The 13,957-nt window shown below is 41.2% G+C and overlaps 1 protein-coding gene across 1 annotated transcript in view; it reads right to left on the bottom strand.

Moving 5' to 3' along the window:
- Nucleotides 1–13,957, bottom strand: part of itga9 (integrin, alpha 9) — a 55,748-nt gene that overhangs the window by 15,841 nt on the left and 25,950 nt on the right. Inside the window, exons 16-18 of the mRNA XM_022192334.2 lie at nucleotides 2,802–2,954; nucleotides 1,385–1,461; nucleotides 830–977 (exon numbers count right to left, since the gene is read on the bottom strand). Of these exons, the coding sequence (XP_022048026.1) occupies nucleotides 830–977; nucleotides 1,385–1,461; nucleotides 2,802–2,954 (378 nt within the window). The remainder of the gene's footprint in view (nucleotides 1–829; nucleotides 978–1,384; nucleotides 1,462–2,801; nucleotides 2,955–13,957) is intronic.

Genomic DNA, 13,957 nt, shown 5'->3' with positions numbered 1-13,957 from the left:
CTCAGTCGTGAGCCGACTGTGGGTCTGTTTGCAACAAGTGAGCGAACAGACGTGAGCGGAGGCCGAGGTGTTTACTGTGAAATCCATCTGCACGCAGCGGGGAGAGTCTCAGGTCTAATGTAGGATGGCAGTGGGTAGATATTTCTTTAACAGTGATAGAATGCAGAAATCATTAGAGGTCGGACTATGTGAGGAGCGGGTCTGACCAGTATCTCCATGAAGGTCAGCCGTAATGCTCATTTTACATACCTGCATTTAAAAGATTAAATGGGACCTTATGTAGGGCTTTTCTGGACATGAATAATGGGATTTGAATGGAACATAAGTCAAACTTGTGGGAAAATGAAGTATGTGTGCCTTACTCTAATACATACTGCTCATTTGTGCTGACATGGTGCGTCTGTTTTGAATGAGTCACAGAAGCGTATGACAGCTCAGCCAGAGGAGCTGCCCTCTGAAACAGGGCAGCTGTTGCTGCTCTAGCTGGGGTTCTCCTGCCTTTTATCCTTTTATCTACCTACATGAGCTCAGGCTAAGCTAAAGTCATCATGCAGGTCTGCAAATTTTTCTATTTCTTCACCGTTTACACTACGCTGCAGACATATAATCATATCGTTTTTTAAAATAAACTCTCTTTGAGAAAATGTACATCGCAGCAAAAAATCTAAAGCCATCCATCTGATATGTATGTGTAAAATACGGTTTTGTGTATAATTTCAACTTCAGTTTCACTCACATGTAACTAAAGCAAAACGACACCCAGTCGGATTTCAGGAATAAACATGTGCACCCGAGTAAATAAACAGCAGATACTCCAAGAGCTACAGACCTTCTGCCAGTAGTTGATGTAGAAAACCTCTCTGGAGAAGTTGAAGTAGATGTTGGTGTCGTAGGCGTCATCTCCAGCGTTAGAGATGGTCAGGTTCAAGGAGACGTTCTTCACTCCTCCGAGGGCCAGATGGGGTTTACTATGTAATCTGGGGGTGGCATAAAGTAAACACTGTAGTTCAGGAATAAACTTTATAAAGCTTCACTAAAAGAGAAGCAATTACCAAGAAATCTACATTTCATTTTGAATGCAAGAATTCACAGAGAAGTGGGAGGATTCACTTGTTTTTGTGTAAAACAAACAATATGCATAGGACAAATACTTGTTAGAATGACACACGTAAAGCGTTACTAAATGTACAGACAGCAGGAGATACACAATAAAAAGAAAGGGAACTCCCTAACGATGGAAAAACATATGGATATCCTCCAAGCATGCGTCATGGTTCCACTCCCCACACCCACACGGCCTATGACGTCAGCTTGCTTCCTCAGGACTGGAAGAGAAGGCCAAGAACAGAGAATGAATGTGAACTGTAAAGCTGGATGTTTTTACCCAGAGAGCAGCAGTTTCCCATGAAGCCTGAGGTCTGCAGCACAGTCGTCTGACAGGCAGTTCTTCTCAAACCAAGTCTGAAGAGGAAACGGTAAAGTTCACATGAGCTCATGCAGTCCAAACACACTGACTCCACATTCAGACTAGGGGGCAGTGTTGTGTTGTTGTTGGAGCTACCAAGTAGATTTTTCTATCCAGCAAAGTCACAATCTGCTCTGATCTCTCCTTTAATTAGTCAGACTAGAGCCTTTGGTTTAAGGATAAATCATAAAAGGAAACTTAAGTCAAGCGGTAAAGTTTGATGTCACGTTAATGAGTTTCAGATAAATGGATTCTGTAAATGCTGAAAGACGCAAATCCCTCAGTTCTTCAGGCGGCGCAGACGGTAGGGGAAACACATGTGGGGCAGGTTAGAGGTGGTCGCAAAGAAAATAAATGAATCAGTCTTTTTGGATTCCACTCAAGAAAAGCTAACACTGAAAATAATAAGCTGGTAACTAATACCGAATCATCATAACCCCTATTTGAGCTATTTCCTTCATTCCTTCTGTGGTCCATGGGAAGACGTGATTTTCATTTTATATGAAGTGAGAGGAGAATTTCACTTTCAGGGCAGGCAGCCGAGGAAATGAACAATATCTGAATCATCCTCTTACTATGAGCGCAAGATTAACAGAATAAAAAGACTAGGACTTGCACTTTTGAAGAGTAAGAAAACCAACTACAATATGTATATGAGATACACTGCATTTTTCACAGGTTTTAAAAACCCTTTATGGACTAAATTATTAATTGAGAACATAACTACTAACAATCGTTTGTTGCAGTTCTAAATCCTTACAGCACTCCTGATCCAATGAACACTTTAAAAGTGTGAAGGAATTCATGACAACAGAATAAAAATGAGATTGAAAGAAGCTTCAGCTTGAGAACAACTATGGACAAGTGACACAGAATTTTATTTAAAGAGCGATAAATCCTCCAATGTCTTCCTTCTTCCTCAGAAAAAAAAGATCGATTTAATAATGGGGCTTGACAGTTTTCTTTTTCCCCCCAGAGGTAACAGCTTAAATTATCCTTTTTGTCCCAAGATCCAACTCCAGGAAGATAAATGCCCATTGGAGTGATTTCAATAGATACAATCAATTTGCAAAAAAAACATAATGAAAACATTTTTTTATATTCATGTGCCCCAGAGAGGGTTGCTTTAAATCCAACTGCTGATTATGTCTCTCCATATAATGAGTTTTCAGAGTAAATTTTAAACCCTACCTTCTTGCTACTCAACTTTTCATTATTCTTCATCTTTTTTCATTCCAGTAATGAAAATCTGAAGGTCATCGTCACCGAAATCAGGGAGGGTTTTACTTCAAAAACTCCATATGTGAATAGATACGAATATTACTCATTTTTGTACCTCATTCCTCACTGCAATCTTGTTCCCTTTCCTCCATCGTAGCACTGGAGTGAGCGCTGGCAGGTCTCGGTCCTGGTGTCCCGTCAGCATGTGCCTCCCCAGACTATAGGCCACCTCGAATGTGATGGCTGTGAACACGTCCTTCACATCTTTCTGCAGAGAACACAAACAGCGAGGCTATTGCAAAGAACTTGTCCGACCAAGACACACACAGCCATGAAAGCTAAATGTAGCCTCAAAGAAACAACTGTCATATAACTATCTGGGCAATTATAGTAATTTAACATCTTTCTATGATTATCGCCTGGCCCAGAGACTGATTACGCTGCAGATTATCAGAAGATCATACAGTCTGGATATGACATTATGACAGTAATCACTGTGCCAAAAAGTCACAGCGGAAACACAGATGCAAGTATATAGATAGAACACAAAACCAAGTAAGCTGGTTTTAATTAATGACACATCTCTCAAAACGATGGTCATCTCTTCTTAATTTACTCGATAAAAGTAATACAAGTAATAACCACTGCAAACTCTCAGCAAAGTGGATCTTTTTTTTAACCTGCTGGCACTGCCTCTGAGATATATTGTGGAGCTTCTGGCGGCTCCATCTAAGACCACAAAAGAAGTGTTTGACTTGGCATCGGACTTGGAAACAATGCAGACAGAATGAAAACAGAGCTAAATGTGATCAAATCCTGCATCGTCATTAGATGACAGCGCTGAAAGACATACATGGGAAAAGCAGATACTCATGTTGGTTTTTCATCTCCTTTTGTCTATAACAGCTACAGTCGGCTCTTTGAAAGCTACTTGGTGGGTCTGGCTCTGGTCTCCCTGTCGAAAAGCCGCAGCAAAAACACAGACAAGCTGCAACTTCAACCTGCGTCTCTACGTCCAACATGGAGCCAAGCCCGCAATCTGAAAACAAAGCGCTTCCCTGTGTCTTCCCCTGGTCATTTAGGTGACTCGTTCTTTTGAACTTTCTCATTTTTGTCCTTTTTATCACAGCATTTTCCAGTGTCCACCCACCCATCCTCTTTCCTCATGCAGGCGCAGAGCCAGTCTGGGCTTTGAGTACATTAGACATCATGGCCGAACCCACCCAGCTCATCAGCACTGAGAGAGCTACAGCAGGAAAGAGCAAATGCTGGTGCAGGACATGAATAGACAAAAACAGATGATTTGGGGCTCATTTGGGAAATGGTGCTGCACATAGATAAAGATTCGGCCTTGATGATAATATCGGACAGTTTTTGGTGAATTTCTGTTGGCTGGTTACTCAGCTGACGATCAGCAACGAGTCACATCTATTTTCATTATCTGTTAAATTACCAGCCATTTTTTCTTGATTAAACAATGAATCATTACTTCCGTAGAAATGCACCACCACCCCACCCTGACATATTGAACTTGAACATCGACTGTGACAACTCCCATCCTTTGATTTATCATCCAATAGATCTGAAACCCTGATCAGCCACTTGTACACTTATTTTTCCGTTTGCCTCATGACTTTTCCACTTTGACTCTGATGAAGACAGAGTAGTGTTGTAACATTAGTGGGTTTGCACAATAAAAAGACTGTGATTTAATCAGTATACTTCAGTCCTTCTTTTGTCCTCTTGACGTTTGCTGAGAAGCATCTGATTCGGATGCATTTTGTTGGAAGATATGTGACAAATCAGGTTGAAATTGCTTATTTTATTCCTTTTATTCACATATGAATGGTGGAACCAATGCATTTTGTGCAAGTCTACAAGTCCTCAAGATAACAACTCTGCTTTGTGCCAAACTTCAGCATGTCCACGGTTCCAGAACATTTAACTTTTCCTAATGGACCGACTGACCAGAGAGGCATTGCCTTCCCTAGCTGCCCTGCGACAGACTGGCGACCTGTCCAGGGTGTCCCCCGCCTTCGCCCGAGTCAGCTGGGATAGGTTTCAGCACCCCCCGCGACCCTAGTGACGATAAAGCGGTGTATAGAGAATGGATGGATGGATCAAAATATTTGCAGAATAAATCCTGTCGATCAACTCAGCTGTAATTGAACATGACAGCATTAAAAGCAGACATGAGGTCTTCACCTTACATTCATCACAAAACTGCAATTCACGGCTCATTGGACACATAGAGGCGACATTGTTCAGTTCAGCCATGGGGTTATATGACACAGTCAGCGTAGCACAAATAGTGGTACAGAGTGTGAAGCACTGGCAAAGCCTTCGGCCTCAGTAGCAATTAAAGTAGAACGCTTGAAATGGCCTCTCTCCGCTGGCCTCTGAGTGAACTGACCCCCTGGGAGCTGACTGCTTAGGTCTCCGGTCCCAAACTCCCACTGCTTATCTCACATTTTCACAAGCCACTGGGGAACAAGAGGACATCATTGGTTGAAGCAAAATGAAGTGCTTTTGCATGCTTACAAGAGACTTGTACGTACATAATCATATTATTGGACATGGGAACAGTGGAAGGATTTCTGCATCTTTTTTTAAACAAAGCATCTATTACGGTGCAGATGTAAGAGTACTTTCCCCATAAAACACACACATAAAGACTGCTAATTTACAGGAGAGCTCCCAAGAGTCACAGCATTCCCGCACTAAAAGCACTGGAGTCTGTTTGGAAACACTTGGCCTAAGCTTTTATTATCCCTTGATAAGTATTGCCAATTGCCCCGCCCGGATCTCCACCCTCAGTCAGGTCATTTACTCCCACCTGATCCTGCCTTTAATTCCCGTATTTATGGAACAGAGGAGTTTCTGAGCTCCAGCAGAAAAAGACAGCGGCTAGTGTTAACTACCTGCTACTGATGGTTTTATGGAAAAGAAACCCAACAACTGTTCCTCATATGTTGGTGAAGTTCAGAGGAGAAAGTCTGTGACGGGCAATTCTCTGCTCAACAGGCTCACACTGTGTTAATCCTCATTCAAACACAGAAGCAACAGGGTGCGTCACCCAGATCTCAGATCAGATAGAGGAATGGAATGGATGGAATTTCTGATATGTGAACAGCAGTAATTTTATACCTCTGAATGACTGTTAACATAAGAGATTCAAATAGATCTGGTGTTGTGCTTCTTGATGGCTGTTTCCACCACTTGGAGAAACGGTCGACCATTCTGAGCTTCGTATGCAGCTACGTAGATGGTTATCTTGCAGGATTTGTGAAGAAACAGCAAGAGAGAAATGGTCACAAAAGTGGTAATAAGTTTGACTGACATGCATGCAACTGCTTCTAGCTTCCATGCAGACTTAAACTGACATGGTCTAAAGATTTAATTATCTGGCAGTTTTTATTTCACAATTATAATAATAATTCTAACAATTTTTTTTGGCCATTTTTGTGACTCTATAAGCTCCATCCTGCAGGTTGTTTCCATCTGTCACACTGTCTGTTTTCATACTACCACTGAGAATGCCAGAGTCAAATTTTTAAATCATGCACATGGAGGTTTTTGTTGAAGTCGAAGGATTTTTTCTTGGACTGCATCCCATGAGAGGGAAAGTCTGCCAGTAAATATATCAAATATTCTGCATGGGCAATTAAAAATCTTCTGAAACCTCTCATCATCTCACGGACAACATTACTCATTAAAGGTTCCAGGCAATACGGTAGAGATACAGAGCCAGAAAACTCTGTGAGAACCAGCTGTTTTCCAGCGGTTTCCGCCATAATTGTCCATTTTCAGCCATAGGATGAAAAATCTGCACATTACAGCAGTTCGGTTTTTTAACGACACACTTGATACAAGTGCTTCATCCCTGATTATTCGTGTATTTAATTGACAGGAACCATGTCAGCTTGATATTCAGCATGCTTGGAAAGAAAACAGCTTGAAGTCAAACCTTAAGCTGCCACACTCGCTCGCTCTGGAACAAAGGTTCTGCCAGTATACGAGCTCAGTGTGTATGTTCACACTCAGGACCCATTCACGTGGTACAACAGAGCATAACTTACACATTACCATCCCTTCTCTCCGCTTGACTTCGTACTTTTGACTCTCTCCCACACATTCGTGAAGCAAGCATTCTTGTTTTGAGGAACACGATGCTGCTACTGTATGAATTAATCTGATTTAACTGAACATATTTTATAGATTTTAACGCCAGTTCAACTGTGCTCCAGTTACACTCTGGTGTTGCAAGCTCTGATTTCCACATGTTAATCTGATCAACAAGATGGCAACACACCAAGCTGCCCCCTTGAAGCTCACAGAGCAGCTCCACCGTGGTGGGTGAGGGGAGGATGACGTCAAGCTGAGAAAGGCTCTGATCCTCAGTTTCAAACGCCTCATGCTTTGCTGGAGCTCCTCTCTCGGCCAAACCATTCCCTCAAAAGCGTATAGCTTAAGCCTGGTCATGGGAAGTCTTTATTAACTTGTGAAGGAAACACATTCGCAGGAGTCCTTTTTAGGACAATGGCTTGCAGGTTGAAGCCATTTTATTTAAGGGCTGAACGCCAGGGAATCTTAGTTTAAATGGAAAAAGCTTTTCAGTGAAGTGATGAATGGAGGCTCCTTGTCAGAGGGCAGGGGTGTACACTGAGACACAATGAGACAACTTCAAATTGAAAGTATTTACTGTAATGTCTGCAGCACATGGCAGACGCACACTTAAACAGCTTATCTCAGCTTCCCCTCAAAAAAATCCAGAAGTGAGAGAATTGCTGAAACTTTCGAAGACTGCAGGTCAAACTGCAGCAGCTGCTCTGCTCAGAATAGGTTAGCAGATGTTGGGAAGCCTAGAATGACAAACTGTGCAGGAGGAGATAAGAGGGTTGTCTGACTGTTTTAGCTGGAAATTTTTTATTTTTTTGAAATATCAGCAGCTTCATTCTGTCTCTGAAAATGGTCTTTCTAGTCATGTGTCATGGCAGACAAATGAGAGTCTGTCATCATAGTTCCTTAAAAATGACAGATCTGCAATCTTTATTCTTAAACAAGAAAAGATCTGCTAAGAAATCACGATGCTCACACACGTACCTGACAGAATGCTTCACTCACATTTAACAGTCACTCTTTACATCCTGCTAAACTTTCCTGAGGAGCAGCTTTTCAGTTCAGCGTGCTCTTGCCAATGGCAGGATATTTCTTAAAAATCTCAATAACATCCTCCAAGGACGCTGTCAAGGACTTCTTAGGGAGAAGAAGTGCAGCTGCTTCTAAACCTGCCTGCTGGTTTCTCACTGTTCATCTCTTTATGTGGTTTTCCTCTTGCTGTTGTGGTACTTTAACAGTGCTTTGATTGTTCAGTTTCTGCATCCACCATTGTGCCGTCACTGGCTTGTAATTACAAATGAGGTGTTTTTTTTTAAGTTAAAGTTTTTTTGTTTCCTGTCATTTTAGTAATGACTGACTATTAGCGACAGTGTTGAAATTGTAAGTCCAACACTGGCACATTCTCACTTTGAAAAGCTGATATTATAAACATATTGCCTAATTACACATCCAACAGACACAAAGAAATATTGATTTGGAGGGTTTCTCTTCTATTCATTCTTGTTTTACCTTTATTTCGGTCTCCACCCAAACTGGTTGGTCCAAGCAAAAAACCCTGCAAGCAACATCTGGCTCTTTATCTTCTAAAGGCTCCACTTTGTCTACTAACAACTATCTAACTTTGCCTGTCCGCTGTTTGGTCCGTTGCATGTGGCATACAGTTGCTTTGTTAGAGTTTTTTTCCCCTGTAAACAGCTTTCTGTGGGGGCTGTAAACGACACCACTGAGAGCCGTGAGAAGTTGCCACTAAGCTGCGGGTGGTAAAATCGAAACAATGAGCGGAAAGATGCTAAAATAATAACAGAAATGCATAGAGGTGTGATAATTCTCTGTGGGATCATCGCTATGAGAAACTCCTTTTCGCACAATTTGCTCCTGTCATGGGTTTATACGCCAGTTTATTATGACCTACATACAACTTTATTTTAATTTCTAGATCAAAACTTACTGGTTTCATGAGACATCATTTGGGCATTAGCGTGGATATGGACACGGTCTTTGGTCTGTGACTATGCAACATCTTAAACAAAATAGTTAACTGATGTTGTAGGTTATTTCAAAAAATGATAATTTATTCAACTGTCAAGTATTTCTGGTGTTGACTTGCAAAGGTAGCATTCTACAACTGTTAGCCGACTAATTGTTGGCACAATCGGTGACGTAAATAAATGTTAAATATTTTTAACTGACACGTGTTTTTCTTTTTTAACTTTACTTCATTGCAACAAAAGTTTTTCTTCACCACTATTACATAACTTCTGTGTCATTACATCAGTGTCTTTACTCACTGTTCAGCTGCAGTCACTGCTACAGTTTCGGACAATGACTTGATTCAGTGCAAAAGTTTCTAGAAGACCCAAAGAATCAAACTAATGTAAGTACTTCAAATGAACACAAAGCAAAAAGGTGGACTGTAAAGTATTTGGAGTTCCAGTAGCCTACAAAAGCACCTGAAAACACCTATAGAGAAAACACAGAGGTCCTGTTGACCATTAAGTCACTTTGTATCTGTTTACTTCTCTCCTGCTCTCTGTGCTCACATGAACTGTATTTGAATATAACCAAATTCCCAATAAAGCTGGTCTCATTTACATATTTCTCTGTTTCTGTTGTCAGACGATGGAAGTAGTTTGAAACAGCTACTGAAATTTGAGACAACACGTTAACCGACAGTCATGTCCAAGCTGCTGCTCTGTACTGTGAATTTGGCTATTTTTTCATAGAAATCAAAGACACTCTGAAAGTCAGAGAAAAACTACACAATCAGGAGAATAAGAGTTGCTTTAGCTGATTTGTGCATGTAAAGCATCCAACTTTGTTTCATATAAAGACTGAACTTTTTCCACTTTGTTAAGGGTTTTATTGGAAATAAGGGTTGTTTTAGGAGGTGCACTGTTGACTTATATACTAAACCTTCTTTCTGATTTATTTTTTATCTTGTTGGAGTTACCATTTTAATCCTGCAACTTTTCATTTGTTGCACAGTTTTGTACTGTGCTGTGTTGTGTTGTAGAATGAGACACAGTTTGTCAAAACGAAATAAACTTAAATCAAATAGTCATTTAAATTTTTCTGGAGGAAATATGATCATTTAGACTAATGGACTTTTTGCTAAGCTAGTCGAAAGATCAGTCAAAAGAAAAATACTTGTTATTGGCAGGGCAAAATTGCACACATCTTACTTTTTAAAGCTTTTAAGGTGGAAGAACTTGTGGCCAAAACTGCGATGAGAGCAGTGAGATGGAACCGAAGAAGCAAAGTTGTTGGATGAAGAACTGATTATACAGCTCCATAAAGCTGAGGGAAACTGCATATTCAGGTGAAAATTGTTTTCACATTCTCCCTTGATACACTTTTTATTATAAAAAATATTGATCATAGGAGCATCGAGTAAGAAGTCTTGTCTGAAACAACATGAGTCAGTGGAAATGTTCTTCCAGGCCTGTCTGGTTAACAAACCTTAAGATTCATCCCAAAAAAAGGGATTTTTGGGCTGTAATACTTTTAGTCTGTCCAGAATCAAGTGATTCTGAGTAATCTGACAATGCCAGACGACCAGTCATACCAAATATATGCAGTACACCCTTGAAAAGTGTTCCCATTCAGCATGAGCCATGTTTACTCCGACCACTGGAAAATTGTTCAGTGTGTCTGATGTTCGTAGAAGCAGTGATTCTCAGATGTCTGTCCAGCTTCAAGCACCAACCTGATAAATCACACACTTGGCTGTGTACCACAACACACCGAAACAAATCAAACTGACAAAGTGTTCCAAACAAGAGCAGAGTTCAGAGATCAGAGTTCAGAGTTCTTTGTACGTTGTGTCTGCTGCAAAAAGTAAATATGTGCTGAGAACTAAATTACAGCCACAGCGATTGTTCTGCTTATTGGTTGGAAATGAAAGCAAATGTGTGAATTTACGGGGTTGTACATTCATGGTAATTAGGAGTAAATAGTGCAGTCAGTAAACAGCAGTGGGCCTGTAATGAGTTTTTGCACAAATAAATTGAAATTCCTTCTGGCTGACATTTGTAAACCATTTCACTGTCACTTCGACAACATGGAAAAAAGGGGACACAAGTGTATTTTCACATTTGACTTAAGAACTTAGGCTTCAGAATTAGGGCTACACCTAACGACGCGTCGACGAGTCGTCTGAACTCGATACGTCATCAAAAGCGGAAGTGAGCGCGCAATGCAACAGAAATTCCCTTCCGACCGGAGCGCGGAACACGGACGAACGTCGGCGCTGCATCGTGCATGTATTATGTATGCACGATACAGCACGGATGTCCGCGTTCTATCGTAAACATGGATGTCACCGTTTACTATATAGCTGTATCTAAACGCGGACATCCGCGCTGCAGCGTGCATATATAATACATGCACGATGCCGCGTCGACGTTCGTCCGTGTTCCGCGCTCCGGTCGGAAGGGAATTTCTGTTGCATTGCGCGCTCACTTCCGCTTTTGATGACGTATCATGCTCAGACGACTCGTCGACGCGTCGTTAGGTGTAGCCCTATTCAGAATATTTCACTACTTCCTCCATTTCAAACTTTCAACCTATCCTCTCTGTTCTTTATTTGTTCACTATTCTCCATTCTAAGTGTTTTATTATCAGGCTCACTCTAGACAGATCAGAATTTATCTTCAGCACCACAATAAACATAATAACAAGTGATCAGCTGTACGGCTGCACGTTTCTGAAGACTGAACACAGAATCCAATGAGTACAATTCTGGGCAGCTGTTTTGGAGAAAACATAAATCAACCGAATCCTAACCTTTAGAGAGTCTGAGTGCTGCTAGATATGGGGGTGTGTTGCAATGTCTCCCATGAGCAAACACATATTTCCTCCTGGCTGAAAGTACCATCACCGATGTGACAGGAAACGTATACCATCTGTACTTTCATGCTTCACAAATGCCAACAATAAGTACATTGTTGCTCTTGACACGCTATGCGCACAAAAACATTAATTTGCATACTACATGCTTCTAAAAATCCTCATCTTACAAACTGTCTCTCCTCTGAAGCACAAAAACACACAAATCTCTGCCTCAGTCTTTCACTAAACCCACTCTCCTCAATAAAGATCTCAGGGGTGCAGATAAGGAGATATACATCTCGCCTGGAAGAATCCAAGAGTATTGAATTTATTGCTTTTTAAAACAACGTTCACGTAAACACAAATTGCAGGAAACTTTTACGGTCTCGTACGCATCATGAAGAAGGCATTCAGCATTTGACCCTTAGACAGTTAAAGTCACAGCTGGGATTTATAAAGGAGGAGAGAAAGGTGCCTCACTTCCCCAGTGGAAATTGGCAGATGGAATTGGTTAACTGCTCAAACATACCAAATTCATCAGCGTGTTATTTTTACTACATTCTATCAACAACAACTTGATTTAACGCCAATGCTAACTATAACTGTATTAGTGTAATATCTGGATCTGAAATCCAGCCAGCCACCTAGAAATACACAGATGTGTTCCCTCATATCTCAGTTCCTCCTTGCTCAGCTCCCACATTGTGGTATTCTCAACACATTCTTTGTTTCGTTTCTATTTTCAGTATCACTACTACATCTCATTTGACTCTTGAAATGACCCCAAAGCTGTAAAGTGGAGCGCTGTGGAAATTCAGCAGCAACAGGAGCTAGAGTGAAAGTAAATTAGTCTTAAATGTCCTGTATTATGGCCGCTTCAAATCATTCCTTCAATTCTCCACTCAGAGCTCCCGTCACGACTGTGTCTATCTACCTTTCACCTCTGGCTGATCTTTATTGTGACCTGACAGACGAGTGTGGAGTCACCACAAGGACACGTCCTAAGAAGTAAAACAAACCAAGGGCAAAAAAAAGAAGAGACGAATGCAGAGGAGATCCTTTTAAGGAAGCAGCTTCGAAAACAGGGAATTAAACAGGAACAAGGTGGCTTTGGTCACCTTATAAGTCTGTATTACTTTTTAGGCAATAATGGGAAGAATAATGCTAAGAATAATAATAACAAAAAAGTGCTTGTATCCAGTTGAGACGCCTTTGTTCTGAACATAATAAAGATTGCATAGTTTAATTGTGCATCCTCGCGCAAAACATGTTTTTTTTGTTGGCAGAGGGTAAATATAGTTCACTTTGCAGCACATAGCAAATGATTTCCGACAGTCTATAGAGCTTAACTCATAAACCCATCAAACTAAAAGCGTCTGATTCTATTTCTGTAATTTGTTGCTGTTTAGAAAGAACAACAAGCCTCTGAAGCCTTCCTGTCTCTGAGAGATCGACTTCCTTCAAGATGCTGATAAATACTCTTTTTCCATAAACAGGAAGCTCGTTATCTGCATATTTACACAATTCATCGCATAGAAAAATGCCATTTTGAAAGTAACGAGCATCCCTTAATAAAGCTGCTGACTTCTGCGTCGTGTTCTCACAGTTTAAATGTCACTAAACTCTAAATACAGACATTTATTGAAAATGATTAGTTCAGTCCCAGGGGAAAACGTTCCTCTGATGGATGAGATACCAGCAGGGAGAAGCGGATCAAAATGTGCAGTTCATCGTGTGCTTGTCAGTGTGTTTGAGTCTATTCCATCCTGGTGATAGAGGAGGCCTCCAGATGCTTCCTGCAGCTGATTTCGTCACTGAGCACTAATCTGTGGCACTTTTACTTCACTGTTATTGTTGGAGCCATTGTTTTCAGACAAAGCCCTGATAAAACTGCAGCACACATTTCTCAAATGCACCTGACGAGTTCAGGTTGCAGCCTCCGCCGGACACAAACAAACGTCTCGGGTATATATTTGCTCCGCTTCCTTCATAGCCTCTTTATACAGGAAGCTGTATTTGATGTCGACGCCACCGCATGTACACATGTCAACAAGTCCTGCTGGTCATGTAGTGGGAAATGATAACAGCCAGGTTGTTAAGGAAGCCTCCTCTCACTGCATCACAGGCAGCATTTATGATCCAACTCACTCTGCACACCCGTATACTTACACCGTATGTTTCCTCAGCAGTGGAAGTGGGAAACATGGCAAGAGAAACTCCTTCATTGTGGTCAGACTTGGCCACCCATTATGTTGCCTTGCGGTGGCATCGTGTGGCAGCAGCACGGCCAAAAGACTGCAGAAACATTTTGCCCGGCATTCT

The sequence above is a fragment of the Acanthochromis polyacanthus genome, chromosome 15 (assembly GCF_021347895.1).
Source record: "Acanthochromis polyacanthus isolate Apoly-LR-REF ecotype Palm Island chromosome 15, KAUST_Apoly_ChrSc, whole genome shotgun sequence".
Lineage (NCBI taxonomy): Eukaryota > Metazoa > Chordata > Actinopteri > Pomacentridae > Acanthochromis > Acanthochromis polyacanthus.
The sequence above is the reverse complement of the archived record's forward strand: the minus strand, read 5'-3'. Positions and strand labels throughout refer to the sequence as shown.